Raw genomic sequence first — 19723 nt, forward strand, 5'->3', positions numbered from 1 at the left:
GCATCAGCCAACTGGCCTAATACAGTCCTTAACCTCTTATCTTAAAATAAAAGAACCCCTCTAACATCCTGGAATCACCTGAATCATGATGGCCAAACAGTGTTGGGTGTATAACCAAAAAGTTATTGATAAGTAACAAACGTGTATAAAAGTAATAAATAATCATTGTACTTACTTTCGAGCGGCAGGTGTAGGGACGTGACTGCCAACCGTCACGTGCACGATCGTGGCTTTCGGTTAATTAACACATTCTACAAGTTTACGAACCATTCGGTTAATACATTCAACAATTTTCCAAAGTTTTCTCACCTCTCATGTCAATAAATTGCCAAAATTTCACTAATTTCACCACACTTTAAGTCCCAGCAACTTCACCATATTGATAACTAACACTATACTCTTATGTATTGATCTTCATGCTTATTGTAAAAACATAATTCTATCGTTTCTGTTATTTTTCACTGATAAGTATATGGGCAAAGGTAGGCAGCTTTGGCCTAGCCGCCATTTTCAAGGTAGGCTACAGTTTAATCTATTACACAGTTTCCTAGACACGTCAGGTCTATATGAACCTCAACTGTTTACTGATATTTCTTCGGAATTATATTTTGTATTCTATGAATCGTGTCTTTAATTTTTCGGCAATGGTTATTTGATATTTTTCCTCAAGGCACTAACACTACAACTTGATACAGCGTATTTACCTCCACGGCAGAACAGAGTACTAAAGCACTTAAGTGAAATCCAACATGTCAACATAAACTGTTAACAGTGTCTTTCGTTCACTCGAATATCACGCCACAAAGCTAATACATCACACACTACATGTACTGCAATGTATACAATTTGTCCCATGTCTTCCCTCTGGGATCCCATGTCTTCCTTCTGGGACTGTCAAAGCTGGAATAACGGTGTTAACCTGGTCTTGGGGTATAGGCGCTCCAGGCAGTGGTTTGACCAACGAACCGGTAGTTAAGACTGGGTGATTGTTGACCACTAAAAACGATGCCGGGCATCTCGACTTCTTGTGTCATCCAAAGGTTAGCTTTTTAACTTCACAATTAATGGTGTTTGTCTCTATATTCATCACCATCGCTGTATCAGACTCGCAATTGTGGATATGATCTACGAGTGGGCGTAGCAACGGTCGTTTGCCGGGACATCGGCATCTCGTAAGTTCTACCTGTGGGCAACCGTCATGATGGATCACGAGCTACGTACGTTACCGTTTAAAGGAATGTATTTTGCTACTACGGGAAACATTTGCGCATTGGAAGCAGACGTGAAAATAGTGGACTTCATTCCACGTCAATGCAGATTATAATTCATCGCATTCGACTAATGACGATTTAAGCTGCCAAAAGTATGACGATTTAAGCTGCCAGAAGTCATACACAAGGCGTTTTATTATTTTTTTTCATTCTAATATACATATGACATGTATTTTAAAATGAATGATAAAAGTGAGTCATTGATCAACCAAGGTTAGGCAGTGGCATGAAGAAAGTGCATGTACGAACACCGTTCTTTTCTGTTCCATATTATGGTGGAAGTGTTCTTTTGTCATATAAAGAGGTTCTAGATGTTAGGTTTAGACTGTCGTGCCCTAATTATATGACTTGGTGGAAGCTGTAGCCCGCATACATCAGGGATATATACATCTAAATGACGAGTGGAGAAATTTGGACTCGACCACAACGCCATAAGACTAAAGATTTTTTTTTTTTAAATAATTGAAAGTTCAAGATAATGATGGATGAAGCCAATTACAGGTCTTTTCAAAATTTGCCGTACAGCTATATGTCCTTACTTCTAATGCTATTACAGAAAGTTTACTTTCAAAAGTAAATATAATTTAAATAGGAAACCCTCCATCAACGCCCTCACTGCAGTACCTGAACTGTGAGAGGACAGGGTAGTTGCAAGAACTTTAAACCAACTCAAGGACATGGTTAACGGTGTAAAGACGATTCTTTTGGCGTAAGGGCATGGGCGATAATGGTGAATGAAATTGGATTATAAGAGATGGGTGGTTATTCGTCCTTATGCACCTGGGTATGAGAAGAATGATGGTAGCAGCTGAGTGAGCAGTCAGGAGTTTTTATGCAAGAGACCAGGTATTATTGATGGGTGATTAAAATGACAAAGTGGGTAATGTGGAAGTTGTGGCTTTAATCTGGGGTATCTGGGGTCATGGAGCATTCAGTAAGGTGAATGAAAATAGTGAACAGCTTGTGAGCTCATGTGCTTAAAAAGATGAAAAATCCTGGTGACTGGGAATACCTGGTTTAAAAAGAGACCCATAAATATCCTGAGAAAGTAAAAAGATCATCAGTGGGCATTATTGGATTACAAACCAATTGATAGGCAAGTGGTTGCGTACAAATGAGGCCATCATTCATTTGTTTCTTATCTAGGAGAAGCACATGGGTATAAAAATAAAATCATTCTTGGTACTACAACTATGAACGTACACTGAAAAGTGTAAATGTATTTTGATATACTACGAAAGACCTATATATTTTAGGTATGTGCTGGGAAGGAATATGTATCCACAAATACTGTACACTCCAAAAAGGGGTATGGGATGGAAATATGCATATAGACTTGCCTCTGTGTTTTTATGTATGTATGTGATATAAGGTGCTTGAAAAGTTGTCCATGGATAGAAAGTTTAAAAAGTATTTACTTTTACAATAAAGGATATCAAAAACAAAATAAACATAGAACATTTTATTATACTATAAAGAATATGAAAAATTTCATTAACAATTATTAGCCTGCATGATTATACATATATGAATATTACTTAATATATATGTATACTGAACAACAGATCATGTACTCCCAGTATATGACACACAGTGGCATATACATTCTTTACATGTAAAAATACAAAACTAGCTATAAGAGTAATTTCTGAACTCTCAGAGGGGCTTCCAGTTTCCATATTGTCTAATCAAAGGTGCTGATAGCAGAAATTAATTGTTTTAAATTATGTTGCCTATTAAATGACATCCTATAGCAAAGTAGAAAAAAAATCATTACATCATGACAAAGTGCTGAAGCATAATGCAGTGCACAACTTAAAATCCAATTGCTGCCCTCCCCTTTATATATATATATATATATATATATATATATATATATATATATATATATATATATATATATATATATATTCTTTCATACTATTCGCCATTTCCCGCGCTAGCGAGGTAGGGTTAAGAACAGAAGACTGGGCCTTTGAGGGAATATCCTCATCTGGCCCCTTCTCTGTTCCTTCTTTGGGAAAAAAAAAAAAAAAAAGAGGGGAGGATTTCCAGCCCCCCCACTCCCTTCCCTTTTAGTTGCCTTCTACGACACGCAGGGAATACGTGGGAGGTATTCTTTCTCCCCTATCCCCAGGGATAATATATATATATAGGGGATAGGGGATTAAGAATACTTCCCACGTATTCCCTGCGTGTCGTAGAAGGCGACTAAAAGGGGAGGGAGCAGAGGGCTGGAAATCCTCCCCTCTTTTTTTTTTTTTTTTTTTTTAAATTTTCCAAAAGAAGGAACAGAGGGGGCCAGGTGAGGATATTCCAAAAAAAGGCCCAGTCCTCTGTTCTTAACGCTACCTCGCTAACACGGGAAATGGCGAATAGTTTAAAAAAAATATATATATATATATATATATATATATATATATATATATATATATATATATATATATAAAAAGTCAAGAAGACCAAAACAATGCATGGGGGTGGGGAAGGTTAGATGCATGTTATTCAAGCTGTTGTAAGCATGTTAGCACAGCAATTACCCTATGTACATTTTATTTCATGCACTCAACAGACCTTGCAAGACAAGACTTGAACAGAAACATAACTGTGACAGAAACTTGCTTTCCAATCACATCAAAATAACCTAGACAAACATCAACAAAACCTGAACCAAGTGAAAACCTGCAGGAGTGGGGTTTAAGGTGCTAGAATTTTGCCTAATTAGTTCATCAGACATACGAAGCTCATAACCAAGAATATGCTGCCATCAAGCAACTGACAGAGGATCATGTTATTCCATCTTTTTCCTTCAGAGTTCTGACTTAAACAATTTATCTCATCAATACACCCTCTGACTTCAACATTTGAATCCCTTTCTCTTTGCCGCAAGATTGCTTTCCTGTCTATTTCTTTTATTCATAATTATCCCCAGACCAATTTCTATGGAAGAATCTTGGTGTACCTAGGACCTTTCTAAAGGTTCCTGCATCCCAAGGCTGTGCCACTTCCAGTAGCAGGGTAACGTTGACTCCTTTGGAGTGAAAAGTTCTTTGGAAACTATTCCCAATCATAAAACCTCAGAAAAAGTGACCTCTCACTGGGGGTGTACCCTTGAGCAGGTGGAGTCCAGTAACACACACAAACATATATATTCACCAGTGGATTTACACATCAACAAGTAGTAATCCTAATTAGAAAATTCCTTTGCTGAATCAACTTTCAGCTCACATCATTGAACGCTGGGTGCGAAGTGGCTGTGGAAGACGCATTCGATTGTCTAAATCATTGAAAATATCAACGGTAAACCGTGATCCCTTTACAGCTCTACCAATCTCATTAATCAATTCTTCAACATCTGGACAAATGCCTTTACTTGCAACTCTTACATCTTCAATTTCACCATGGTATGCCTGCAAGAAAAAGAAAATATATTGATATTCATACGCAAAGTACAATTATGCTATGCACTTTGCAGCTGATATTCTGTAAAATCTTAATACAACTGCTGAAGTAATCTCCTAATCAATTTACAAAATTTCTGCTCAGTTAATTTCTTTCGCTCAAGATGCTGCATTTCCATTTCTCTACTCATCAGGCTCGATCTTATAAAAATCTGAAGCAATGCATTTAATGTCATGCCTATATGCTATAGGAATTCTTCCTTTGAAAGCTCATTCATCTGTTCATGACCCTAACTCATTCAAGCAGGAAACAGCAAACAGCTTTATTTTTTTCATTGGTGTTTGCTGTGCAGATAGTCAAATTTGCCAAGCAGTGTAAACTCTACTTATCATGTGTTGACATTTGCTGACTCATACACCTTTGACTCTTTTTCACCACTAACAGTGGATTACTGGGACAAAAAAAACATTCTCAATGCTAACAATTCAACATCTGCTAATTTAGTATCAATAATTAGTACCCCTGAAACTATTACTAATTAATCACTAATTGGTATAGGTCATATGCCAGAGCCATACCTTCCTCCATTGCAATACATGAGTAAATGAGAAACTAGGATTCTTTCCCAATGCTAAATATAGTTCTTGTGACACATCTCTACATACTAATGAAATGTGTCCTTCAATTTATATGATGATGGGGAAAAAGCAACCTGTTCTAACAAGGGTAGGGTCTGCACTTGGTAAAACACTGTGCTATATGGTAAACTGGAATCTTTCAGTGTTAATTACAGTTGCTTGAGACAAAGGGCATTGCTAGATACCAATCTAATGTAGTACCTTGAAATTCAAATAAGGTAAGAAAAAAGGAAACCCTTACAGGAGCAACTTGGGTCTCCATATCATAAAATGTATGGTACAAGTACACCTAAGAGACTGTCTGGGGTTAACATTAGCAACCAAACCTATCAAGATGTGTGATAATACATTTAATTAAATTATATGTAGACTAGGATCATTTCACAAAAACTTAGTGACAAAATCAGCATTAGCAACACTTGGAGTTAGCAAGCAATGTCCCCTAGTACTATGATTTGATCCCATGCATCAAAATTCCCTACGCACTCACTTAACTCCTACCAAAATGTATTCATCTCTACTCCTCATTTTGGTTTTACGTACAAAATTATGATAAATTGACACTGCTTACAGTACACAATAAATAAAAAAAATAAATGTTACACAAATGAGGAGAGTAACCCTACAACTAAAAGTTCTGAATTAACTAGATGTGTTCAAGCTGATGTATTAAGAAATATGAGGTATACATATAAGAGCAGATGACTTAAGGGCAATGCTTACATGGCTTAAGGAAATGAAAAACGGTAAATGATACTGTCAACAACGTAAAAGTCTATGTAGGTGCAAACGACAATACACTTGTGATCTGTCAAGCCAGTACTAACAATGTTTTGATGGAGAGATAAGAAGAACCATTGGAGGTACAGCATCAGCTTATTTGACAATCTTGAAAAAACTAATAACATAATATTAATAACATAATTTCAGAAGTACATTCTATGATCAGTACTGGGAATCCCTGCTTAAGTAAAAAGTTCAGTCTCAGTAACAGATTAAAGAACCTTTGTTACCAAAAGGGAATTCAATACAGTGAAGATAAAATGTTCCATGGAGGGGTTAAAAAAAATCTGCATATTTACATTTTGTGACAGACATGTATCAACTGATTTATTTGGTACAAGTGTTACTAAGCCAAGTGTCCAAGCCACAGTACTTCCATGGCAAAGTGATGATTTCGTTTACTGGACAGCCATCAAGATACAAAAAACAAAGTCAAGAAATTCATGTGATAAATCTTTCAATAACAAAGTAATTGTTATACTTCACCTGCACTGTGATGTTGACAGTAGTGTTGTGAGCCACACACTCAGGGAGGGTGACTGGGCGAGTAATGGAGAAGCGTGGAGTCATGTTATGCAACCATGTGTGTGATGATAAATCAGCCTGCAGCTTCCCCAGTCCTACAGAGAAAACATATGTATATTCTATTTATTTATTTTGCTTTGTCGCTGTCTCTCACATTAGCAAGGTAGCGCAAGGAAACAGACAAAAAAATGGCCCAACCCACCCACATACACATGTATATACATACAAGTCCACACACACACATATACATACCTATACATCTCAATGAATACATATATATATACACACACAGGCATATACATATATACACATGTACATAATTCATAGTCTGCCTTTATTCATTCCCATCGCCACCCCGCCACACATGAATAACAACCCCCCTCCCCCTTCATGTGCGCGAGGTAGCGCTAGGAAAAGACAACAAAGGCCACATTTGTTCACACTCGGTCTCTAGCTGTCATGTAATAATGCACCGAAACCACAGCTCCCTTTCCACATCCAGGCCCCACAGAACTTTCCATGGTTTACCCCAGACACTTCACATGCACTGGTTCAATCCATTGACAGCACGTCGACCCTGGTATACCACATCGTTCCAATTCACTCTATTCCTTGCACGCTTTTCACCCTCCTGCATGTTCAGGCCCTGATCACTCAAAATCTTTTTCATTCCATCTTTCCACCTCCAATTTTGTCTCCCACTTCTCGTTCCCTCCACCTCTGACACATATATCCTCTTGGTCAATCTTTCCTCTCTCATTCTCCCCATGTGACCAAACCATTTCAAAACACCCTCTTCTGCTATCTCAACCACACTCTTTTTATTTCCACACATCTCTCTTACCCTATTATTACTTACTCGATCAAACCACCTCACACCACATGTTGTCCTCAAACATCTCATTTCCAGCACATCCAATCTCCTCTGCACAACTGTATCTATAGCCCATGCCTCGTAACCATATAACATTGTTGGAACCACTATTCCTTCAAACATGCCCATTTTTGCTTTCTGAGATAATGTTCTCGACTTCCACACATTCTTCAACGCTCCCAGAACTTTCGCCCCCTACCCCACCCTATGATTCACTTCCGCTTCCATGGTTCCATCCGCTGCCAAATCCATTCCCAGATATCTAAAACACTTCACTTCCTCCAGTTTTTCTCCATTCAAACTTACCTCCCAGTTGACTTGTCCCTCAACCCTACTGTACCTAATGACCTTGCTCGTATTTACATTTACTCTCAGCTTTCTTCTTTCACACTCTTTACCAAATTCAGTCACCGGCTTCTGCAGTTTCTCATACGGATCAGCCACCAGCGCTCTATCATCAGCAAACAACAACAGACTCACTTCCCAAGCTCTCTCATCCACAACTAACTGCATACTTGCCCCTCTTTCTAAAACTCTTGCATTTACCTCCCTAACAACCCTATCCATAAACAAATTAAACAATCATGGGGACATCGCACACCCCTGTCGCAAACCTACATTCACTGAGAACCAATCACTTTCCTTTCTTCCTAAACGTACACATGCCTTAAATCCTTGGTAAAAACTTTTCACTCCTTCAAACATTTTGCCTCCCTCACCATATATTCTCAATACCTTCTCACAGAGCATCTCTATCAACTCTATAATATGCCTTCTCCAGATCCATAAATGCTACATACTAATTCATTTGCTTTTCTAAGTATTCCTCACATACATTCTTCAAAGCAAACACCAGATCCACACATCCTCTACCACTTCTCAAACCACACTGCTTTTCCCCAATCTGATGCTCTGTATATGCCTTCACCCTCTCAATCAATACCCTCCCATATAATTTCCCAGGAATACTTAACAAACTTACACCTCTGTAATTTGAGCACTCACTTTTATCCCCTTTGCCTTTTCAAGAATAATAATAATAATAATAATAATAATTTTCCAAAAGAAGGAACAGAGGGGGGCCAGGTGAGGATATTCCACAAAGGCCCAGTCCTCTGTTCTTAAACGCTACCTCGCTAACGCGGGAAATGGCGAATAGTTTAAAAGAAAGAAAGAAGTAAAAGGAAATTTCTAAGAGCAAATTTACTACAAAAGAACTGGTCCATCAATATGAATTAAGAGATGAAACTTTTGTGTTGTTTACATATTTGTTTTGCAAAAAAAAACTCTACTGACAAATACTCTGTACACAATTCACGGTCTGTCAAATAAAAAAATCAATCGTGTACATAGGTCTGATAATTTTTTTTATCATTAAAAATGTTCTTAATAAGGTTATTTCATCTTTTTATGACACCATTCATTAAATAAAAACTCCTAGATTAATACACAACCTTTATCACAACATTTAATCAATAAAATCTGGATTCATAGAAAAACATTAATAATCAAGAATAATATTCACAATATTCACAGTATTGTTACAACGGTATTTCATAAGAAAATATCTTGAAATGCATCATGAAGCTAATATCAATTCATCTTGATCAAATGAAGTGGCGTTTTACATACCTGGGAACCAGTCATCAGTAGGATTAATGAGAGTGAAGCCATTGGATTGCTGGAATGTCTGCTGTGAGGAAGACTCTGTCCCCTCCATGGGATTACACAGATACTTGCGACCGATGCTAGCAATGAGCTGCTCTACCGAGATATCTTTTTTAGCATCACTAAGGTTCATCACTGGTGCTGGAACACTAGATGTTGCTTTGCTCTGGATACTCTGTGAGAAAAGATGTTACTTTCTATTAGTACTATATCCTCATTCATAACAAAAGAGATAATGTGTTGGAAGACTGAATCGTTCAAGTAATGCAGTGGTAATCACCAACAAAATTCTGAAACTGTCATGTACTTGAAGGGTCCAAGGTTGATGTATAAACTTGATGTAAATCAACTTTATTGTAGATGTGAATGGTGTAGCATTCACAACTATGTGAAACACATATTCATAATCAAATTAATTTTTTCTTTTCTCCCCAACTGCTTCTCCCACCTAAGTGAGGTAGTGTCAAGAACAAACACCAGCTTCATTAGCACAATTCCACTCTAGCTGTCATGCATAATGCACAGTAGCCAATGCCTTCCATCCACATCCCAACTCCAAAACTACCCCATGATCTAAAGCACTTTAATATCTCCTACTTCAGCCTACTGAGAGCACATTGCCCTCAAGACCACAACAATCATATATTCATTCTATCTCATGCACACCTCTCACCTTCCTAAAATGTTTATGCCCTAACACACAGAAAGTTTATTTCATTCTATCCTTCTATTTCCTCCTAACCCTTCCTCCTTCCACTTCTGAAAAGTGGATCCTCTCAGTCCATTTTATTCCTCCTCTTCATAAATCTAAACCATTCCAGCACTCACTGGTAAGCTCTCCTAAACACACTGCACTTACTACCACACCTCTCTCTTACACTGTCATTCCTTATTTTACTCATTCAATCCACCTGACACAAGTCCTAATGCTTTTCATTTCCTTTCTTCTGCATTTAAGGTCTTAGACTTACACTTTCAGGACTACTGTATCTTAAAACATACCCACCAGACACACATTGATTTCTCCTTCCATACAATACTGAAATACACCAAGGGCCTTTTCCCTCCTCCCACAATAAGCCTCACTTCAACCTTCTGCCAAGTCGACACTAAGAAACCATAAACACTATTCCTCCCTGCTCAAACTTGCAATCAAACCTTCCTCTCTGATCTCCATTCTGCACCTTATTACCTATCTTTTGTTCCTATTTACTCTCAATCTTATTTCATATACTCCCAAAAGTCCATCAATGGCTTCTGGAGTTTCTCTGGAGTAAACCACCACAGCCAGATCATCTAGAAACAGCAACTAGTTCATCTCTCATACCCCTAGCACACCACAGAGTCCTCCAGCATACCAAAGAACAAACCCTCCTTGTAAGATACAAAGGGATACAAAGGAAATCAAACAGCAACAGATCTACAGGTCCCTTTGAGGCAGTTTGTGATAGTGGAAAAGATATGAAAATTGTAGATCAGTATGGTGCAAGTAGAAATATATACATAATTGAAACTGAAGAATATAATAAACTTTTCACGCACCTCAGCAGGCACCAATAGTGTCAATCATAGATTTGCAGCAAAAGATTTATAAAGTCTATTCTTACACATATCTATGGTGCTCCTTTCAACCACTGTAATTGGTAAATCATTCCATATGTTATTAATCTGTTGAAGAAAAAAATATTTTGTCTCATATAAGGCAAATTGTTTGTCCACAAGTTTGTAACCATGATTTAATCGAAAACCATGCCAAGAGTCATTTATCAATTGGTGGTCCCCTAAATGGTTTACAATCTTATCCTGAATGATGATTTCCAAGAGTCTACCAACTACAGATGTTATGCTGATTGGACAATAATTTCCAAGCAGTGATTTAATAATCTTTTATGAAAAAGGGTGTTACATTAGCAAGCTTCCATTCCTTTGGAACTTTCCTCATAGCAAGTGACTTATTAAAGAGAGAAGTCAAGGATTAAACTATCTCATTTTTTGTCTCTTTCATTGCCTGTAGATAAAACTTACCCAGGCTTCCCTCATTTTCATTAATTCTTATTTCATTTAGTGCTGATACAATCCATATCTTCTACTCTTATATCCATGTCACAAAATATTTTCCTCTCTTGGCAAGTGAACTGGATTCAGGACATAAACTGTATCTATACATGAGAATACAGATGCAAAAAAAAATCATTTAAAATCTTTGCAATGTCTTCATTGTCAAGAAGTAAATCATCATTTTCAGTTATCAATGGACCAATTGACTGGGTAACAACTCTCTTGCTTCTAACATACCATAATTCCTTTTGCTATTTGACATATAACTTACTCTCACCACTCTCTTCCTCCCAACATTCTCTCTTCTCTTCTAAAAATCTTTACAAATCATTTGCTTATGGATGGGGTGGTTAGGGAGATGAATGCAAGAGTTCTGGGGAAAGGGGCAAGTATGCAGTCTGTTCTGGATGAGAGGGCATGGGAAGCAAATCAGTTGTTGTTCGCTGAAGATACATCGCTGGTGGCTGATTCAGGTGAGAAACTGCAGAAGCTGGTGACTGAATTCGGTAAAGTGTGTGATAGAAGAAAGTTGAATGTAAATGTGAATAAGAGCAAGGTTATTAGGTTCAGTAGGGTTGAGGGACAAGTTACTTGGGAGGTAAGTTTGAATGGAGAAAATAAGATGGAACTGAAGTGCTTTAGATATCTGAGAGTAGACTTAGCAGCAAACGGAACTATGGAAGTGGAAGTGAGTCACAGGGTGGGGGAGGGGCAAAGGTTCTGGGAGCGTTGAAGAACATATGGTAGACGAGAACATTATCTGAGAGAGCAAAAATGGGTATATTTGTTTGAAGGAATAGTGGTTCCAACAATGTTATATGGTTGCAAAGCATGGCCTATAGATATAGGGTTGTGTGGAGGAGGGTGGATGTGTTGGAAAAGAAATGTTTGAGGACAATATGTAATGTGAGGTGGTCTGGTCGAGTAAGTAATGAAAGGGTAAGAGATATGTGTGGTAGTAAAAAGAGTGTGGTTGAAAGAGCAGAAGAGGGTGTGTTGAAAATAGTTTGGACACATGGAGAGAATGAGTGAGGAAAGATTGACAGAGGATGTAAGTGTCAGAGGTGGAGAGAACAAGGAGAAGCAGGAGACCAAATTGGAGGTGAAAGGATCGGGTGAAATGGATTTTGAGGGATCAGGGCCTGAACATACAGGAGGGTGAAAGGCATGCAAGGAATAGAGTGAATTAAAATGATGTGGTATACCAGGGTCGACATGCTGTCAATGGACTGAACCAGGGTATGTGAAGCATCTGGGGTAAACCATGGAAAGGTCTGTCGGGCCTGGATGTGGAAAGGGAGCTGTGGTTTTGGTGCATTATACATGACAGCTAGAGACTGTGTGAATGAATGTGGCCTTTGTTGTGCATTCCTGGCGCTAACTCACTGGGGGGGAGGATGCTATTTCATGTGTGGTGGGGTGGCGACAAGAATGGCAGATAGTTTGAAAGAAAGAAAAAGAAAATAAATATATATATATATATATATATATATATATATATATATATTGGGAGCGGGGGGCTGGAAATCCTCCCCTCTCGTTTTTTTATTTTTTTTTTTAATTTTCCAAAAGAAGGAACAGAGAAGAGGGCCAGGTGAGGATATTCCCTCAAAGGCCCAATCCTCTGTTCTTAACGCTACCTCGCTATTGCGGGAAATAGCGAATAGTATGAAAAAAAAAAAAATATATATATATATATATATATATATTTTTTTTTCATACTATTCGCCATTTCCCGCATTAGCGAGGTAGCGCTAAGAACAGAGGACTGGACCTTTGAGGGAATATCCTCACCTGGCCCCCTTCTCTGTTCCTTCTTTTGGAAAATTAAAAAAAAACTGAGAGGGGATAGGGGAGAAAGAATACTTCCCACGTATTCCCTGCGTGTCATAGAAGGCGACTAAAAGGGGAGGGAGCGGGGGGCTGCAAATCCTCCCCTCTCTATTTTTTTTTTATAAATTTTTCCAAAAGAAGGAACAGAGAAGGGGGCTAGGTGAGGATATTCCCTCAAAGGCCCAGACCTCTGTTCTTAACGCTACCTTGCTAATGCAGGAAATGGCGAATAGTTTGAAAGAAAAAAGAAATATATATATATATATATATATATATATATATATATATATATATATATATATATATATATATATATATATATATCCCTGGGGATAGGGGAGAAAGAATACTTCCTACATATTCCCTGCGTGTCGTAGAAGGCGACTAAAAGGGGAGGGAGCGGGGGGCTGGAAATCCTCCCCTCTCATTTTTTTTTTTTTTTTTTCCAAAAGAAGGAACAGAGAATTGGGCCAGGTGAGGGTATTCCCTCAAGGCCCAGTCCTCTGTTCTTAACGCTACCTCGCTAATGCGGGAATTGGCGAATAGTTTGAAAGAAAAAGAAGAAAATATATATATATATATATATATATATATATATATATATATATATCCTCTGTGTCAAACTAACTTACAACTTTTGACAACCTTTCCCTTACATAAGCACACTATACATGCAGTGGTAGACTGGTGCATGGTACAGGGAGAAGTGTGAAGGACATTGAGCAGTGGTTGGAGTCGGGTTATGTGCAGCAGTAGGGAAAGGTTTGAAAGCTTGCTTACTCTCAGCAAAAGATTTATAACAGGAGGTGTTATGGCAAACATACCACTGTGTTTCTCTGTCATATCTAATACAATTTGTGTAAGAGGTGTTTCTACAGAGGACCCTAATTATTATAGACCCATCAATGCTTACGATTGCTTACCAGTTCTAACTGAGATAAGGCAACCTCTTAAAACATAATTATAATGAAGACAACCTTATAATACAACAAACTACTTATAACTGCTTACTAGCTATAACTGAGAGAGGGCAACCTCTTATAACATAATTAAAATAATGATTACCTTATCCCCTTGGAGTGCCAGATTCAGCTGCTGTTTGTCTGTTCCCACCATTAAAGTGCAGTGATGATAGGCTACCAAACGACCCAATTTTGCTGCAGAACCAGACACCTAAAATTGAAAGAATTAATTTTCTTTTTACATAAAGTACATAAACCTTGCTGAGTACAGTATTTAAGTACATAACCCTTGCTAAGTACGGTATTCTTAAAGTAAAAAGTAATTACTGCCAACACTTACTATCAATTAAATGTAGAGACCTCCAAACCCCATCTATATCAAGTATCATGAAAAGCAATATGAAGTGTTTAGCTAACAAGCATCATGCATCACCAGTTGGAGTGTTCATCAACCCCTTTACAACAAACCAACTATGAAGTACTCTCAGGAAGAAAATATGGATTAAGTCAATTTTGTCCATGCATTAGTATATTCAAAATGTAGGTTTTGCAATCTTAAAAAACCTTTTCTCTTGGAGGCATTGCCCTGTGAGCATGAGAAAGTTCTTTAAGATTATCGGGCTTAGAACCTTTTAACTCTTTAGCCTGTCCAGCAGAAAGCAATAGCTTTCCTCATCCATCACCATCCTTTCAAATAGAGTGTGGCTTGCTCACTCATTCTGTGCCCACCCTCAGACATTAAAGAGAATGCTACACAAATGAAATCATCAATCCACTAGCTCTCAACCACAGAAAGCTTACTTATTCATAGGTTGTAGGCATCAACCAAAAAGCTTTTAATGTACAGAAAAACTTTTTTTGAGAAAGAGCAGGGAAGGCTAAAGTACAAGCAAACTTTCTCATATCATAAACCCTAGTATAAGGCACATGCTAAACCAAAAAAATGCATTGTTAATCCATGCCAAAAGAGGTTTCAAGGATCCAAGGAATGCAAATACTGTTCCCCTTGATAAACTTTAATTAAGAGACTGAAATAGACATAAGGTATGAATTTCTCTTGGGATCTTTAAAGAACTGACAAAAGGGCAATTTCAACATTAAATAGTCTAACTCTTAGCCAGGAATCTAGGGCTTTGGGCTATCTTAAAAGGTTGTCATTAACCAAAAGAAGTCCTGGTCCAGGTGGCTGAGATAGCATACCTCCTCGTGTTCTAAGAGAGTGTGCCTCTGAGCTAGCATCACCATTTCTTACATGCCCACATCCCACTTTCTTCATGACAAATGCTTCTCTTGCACATGTAAACATCTTGGCAATATCAGTGTCTATCTGTCAGAGATACAATCCCTCTCCTCCTATAATCCCCCCCCCCCCAAATGCCCCTTCCTTCTCCCTCCACTCATCAGCCCTATCCTAAATATCCCCACAACCCAATGCATGCTGGGTCAAGCCCTGGCTCTTTACCTCCAGCTAAAATTCACTTACACTAACCTAACTCTTGCTCTTCCTCCCCCACTCCCTTCCTTAGAAGGGACTTTTCTATCACCATCATTCATTCATTCATGTAAGCACTGCTTCCCTAAATACTGCCCCGAGTTTCATTCACTCTCATAAAGATATACATTCCTCTGCTTCATCTACATGTACACCAAGTAAACAAATGTGCATTCAAAAGAAACTCACCGAGGCCATTCTCAATGGAAAATCCAGGAAGTCATTTTTAGCTTACAAAGAATGTCATAAAAATATTTCCCCAAACTTTCTAATGACAATGATCAAAAGTCTCCCCTTGAAAGTTTAAGTGTTTATTTTGGCTTACTGCAACTACACTGAAAGTGATAAGCATAGCTGATAACTTTCATACTGAAATAGTTGGATAAATGTCAGGCCCATGGCAAAGCTGGCTAAGGTTTTCATAAGTTTTGCTGATTCTAACCCTTTTGCTGCAATAGTACTAAAGTTCACTGTACATACTGTGCTGGTGAATCTAAAAAAACATTCCTCAAAAAAAAAAAAATACTTTCATAATTTTGTTATGAAGATCAACTAGATAATAATTATCTAAGTAATGTGAATTCCTTGGGACAGAAGTAGGGCTGTTGTTCCTCCCTCTGACCTGATTCAATTACTCTCATTTTTGCCTTCAGCTAGTTCTCTTTGGCATTCTCTTTCTCTCTCTTTCCTTGATCTGTCACTTTTGACAAACTTTTCTGAACCCTCTATTCTGGCAAGTTTATTTCTATTTCCCTATTTAAGCAGCTCTTGGTTAAGCACCTCTAAATCAATTAACCTATATAGACTTCCCCTAGTGTCTTGTTTGTATCTCTCCATTCTATTAACTTTTACTTCTAAAATTGCTTCTGTTTCCTTCATTTCCTGAAGTACTTTCTGGACCTTCTGTCCTTCTCTGGCTACATTTTCCTCCTTGTTTGGTATATAGTCTTTTTCCATCCAAAAGACCATCATAAACTCATACATGGTTATATCCCTCTGTAAGGCTTCCCTTATCTACTCAGTGACTCATCTTTTCATGATCTCCTGCACTTCTGCAATGTACTCCTCCTCTTTTCTTAATTTACCAATAATTTTAATTTTCAACATGCAGCAGTCTTGGCTGTTATAAACCCTTCTAACTCTTTAATCTATTCTACTTGTGCCTCCTTGTCTTGTTTCTAACTGCATCCAGTTTCCTCATTGACCCTATACAATATCTGATTTTGCAGATCCATCTGAAGATTCCAAGAACTGTGTTCTTTTACTTCAACTACTACTGTTCAGCAGTCATCTTCCAACCTAAAATCATGTCCTAGTTTTGATCTCACCTTTCGTACTTGTGTGCCCAAGCCGAGTTGTGTAATTATCTTTTGGTACTGTGTGGGGTGGGGGCTTTACATTTCCATCTCTTGAACACTCTACAAATTTTTAAAGTCCTGTATGGTTTCCACATTTCCCACACTCATGCTTAGTCTATTCCGTTCATCCAAGACTCATACTAAAATAGTACTATTCTGTCTATTTTTTCAAAGTTTCTTACTTAATTTCATGTAATGTCCTCTGGTTCTATATCTACATCTTTCGAAAAACCACTCGGTGTCTACATTATCTATCTGGTTTAAAAACTTAAAAGACTGTAATTAGGTCATATTTCACTCATCTCTTCCATGGTGGGTAAATTCAAAGCTTCTAGACTTTCCCTGTAACTTAGCTTCCTTAATTCTGGTACCATCTTTGTCAACCCCCTCTGGAACTTCTCTATTACACATATAATAATATTCATACATATATGACTTACAGTGATAGTTATAGTGATGGGTGATTTGAATGCAAAGGTGAGTAATGTGGCAGTTGAGGGAATAATTGGTATACATGGGGTGTTCAGTGTTGTAAATGGAAATGGTGAAGAGCTTGTAGGTTTATGTGCTGAAAAAGGACTGATGATTGGGAATACCTGGTTTAAAAAGCGAGATATACATAAGTATACTTATGTAAGTAGGAGAGATGGCCAGAGAGCGTTATTGGATTACGTGTTAATTGACAGGCGTGCGAAAGAGAGACTTTTGGACGTTAATGTGCTGAGAGGTGCAACTGGAGGGATGTCTGATCATTATCTTGTGGAGGCTAAGGTGAAGATTTGTATGGGTTTTCAGAAAAGAAGAGTGAATGTTGGGGTGAAGAGGGTGGTAAGAGTAAGTGAGCTTGGGAAGGAGACTTGTGTGAGGAAGTACCAGGAGAGACTGAGTACAGAATGGAAAAAGGTGAGAACAATGGAAGTAAGGGGAGTGGGGGAGGAATGGGATGTATTTAGGGAATCAGTGATGGATTGCACAAAAGATGCTTGTGGCATGAGAAGAGTGGGAGGTGGGTTGATTAGAAAGGGTAGTGAGTGGTGGGATGAAGAAGTAAGAGTATTAGTGAAAGAGAAGAGAGAGGCATTTGGACGATTTCTGCAGGGAAAAAATGCAATTGAGTGGGAGATGTATAAAAGAAAGAGACAGGAGGTCAAGAGAAAGGTGCAAGAGGTGAAAAAAAGGGCAAATGAGAGTTGGGGTGAGAGAGTATCATTAAATTTTAGGGAGGATAAAAAGATGTTCTGGAAGGAGGTAAATAAAGTGCGTAAGACAAGGGAGCAAATGGGAACTTCAGTGAAGGGCGCAAATGGGGAGGTGATAACAAGTAGTGGTGATGTGAGAAGGAGATGGAGTGAGTATTTTGAAGGTTTGTTGAATGTGTTTGATGATAGAGTGGCAGATATAGGGTGTTTTGGTCGAGGTGGTGTGCAAAGTGAGAGGGTTAGGGAAAATGATTTGGTAAACAGAGAAGAGGTAGTAAAAGCTTTGCGGAAGATGAAAGCCGGCAAGGCAGCAGGTTTGGATGGTATTGCAGTGGAATTTATTAAAAAAGGGGGTGACTGTATTGTTGACTGGTTGGTAAGGTTATTTAATGTATGTATGACTCATGGTGAGGTGCCTGAGGATTGGCGGAATGTGTGCATAGTGCCATTGTACAAAGGCAAAGGGGATAAGAGTGAGTGCTCAAATTACAGAGGTATAAGTTTGTTGAGTATTCCTGGTAAATTATATGGGAGGGTAATGATTGAGAGGGTGAAGGCATGTACAGAGCATCAGATTGGGGAAGAGCAGTGTGGTTTCAGAAGTGGTAGAGGATGTGTGGATCAGGTGTTTGCTTTGAAGAATGTACGTGAGAAATACTTAGAAAAGCAAATGGATTTGTATGTAGCATTTATGGATCTGGAGAAGGCATATGATAGAGTTGATAGAGATGCTCTGTGGAAGGTATTAAGAATATATGGTGTGGGAGGCAAGTTGTTAGAAGCAGTGAAAAGTTTTTATCGAGGATGTAAGGCATGTGTACGGGTAGGAAGAGAGGAAAGTGATTGGTTCTCAGTGAATGTAGGTTTGTGGCAGGGGTGTGTGATGTCTCCATGGTTGTTTAATTTGTTTATGGATGGGGTTGTTAGGGAGGTGAATGCAAGAGTTTTGGAAAGAGGGGCAAGTATGAAGTCTGTTGGGGATGAGAGAGCTTGGGAAGTGAGTCAGTTGTTGTTCGCTGATGATACAGCACTGGTGGCTGATTCATGTGAGAAACTGCAGAAGCTGGTGACTGAGTTTGGTAAAGTGTGTGAAAGAAGAAAGTTGAGTAAATGTGAATAAGAGCAAGGTTATTAGGTACAGTAGGGTTGAGGGTCAAGTCAATTGGGAGGTGAGTTTGAATGGAGAAAAACTGGAGGAAGTGAAGTGTTTTAGATATCTGGGAGTGGATCTGGCAGCGGATGGAACCATGGAAGCGGAAGTGGATCATAGGGTGGGGGAGGGGGCGAAAATTCTGGGAGCCTTGAAGGATGTGTGGAAGTCGAGAACATTATCTCGGAAAGCAAAAATGGGTATGTTTGAAGGAATAGTGGTTCCAACAATGTTGTATGGTTGCGAGGCGTGGGCTATGGATAGAGTTGTGTGCAGGAGGATGGATGTGCTGGAAATGAGATGTTTGAGGACAATGTGTGGTGTGAGGTGGTTTGATCGAGTAAGTAACGTAAGGGTAAGAGAGATGTGTGGAAATAAAAAGAGCGTGGTTGAGAGAGCAGAAGAGGGTGTTTTGAAATGGTTTGGGCACATGGAGAGAATGAGTGAGGAAAGATTGACCAAGAGGATATATGTGTCGGAGGTGGAGGGAACGAGGAGAAGAGGGAGACC

The 19723-nt window shown here is 38.5% G+C and overlaps 1 protein-coding gene across 1 annotated transcript in view; it reads right to left on the reverse strand.

The window, feature by feature from the left end:
- Window positions 1-2718: 2718 nt before the first annotated feature.
- The window catches only part of Lipt1 (Lipoyltransferase 1), a 57173-nt gene continuing 40168 nt past the window's right edge, over window positions 2719-19723 (reverse strand). The window contains exons 3-6 of the mRNA XM_071678752.1: window positions 14118-14225; window positions 9126-9336; window positions 6581-6714; window positions 2719-4681 (exon numbers count right to left, since the gene is read on the reverse strand). Coding sequence (XP_071534853.1) covers window positions 4496-4681; window positions 6581-6714; window positions 9126-9336; window positions 14118-14225 — 639 coding nt within the window. The 3' untranslated portion in view covers window positions 2719-4495. The remainder of the gene's footprint in view (window positions 4682-6580; window positions 6715-9125; window positions 9337-14117; window positions 14226-19723) is intronic.

Source organism: Panulirus ornatus, chromosome 2 (assembly GCF_036320965.1).
Source record: "Panulirus ornatus isolate Po-2019 chromosome 2, ASM3632096v1, whole genome shotgun sequence".
Classification (NCBI taxonomy): domain Eukaryota; kingdom Metazoa; phylum Arthropoda; class Malacostraca; order Decapoda; family Palinuridae; genus Panulirus; species Panulirus ornatus.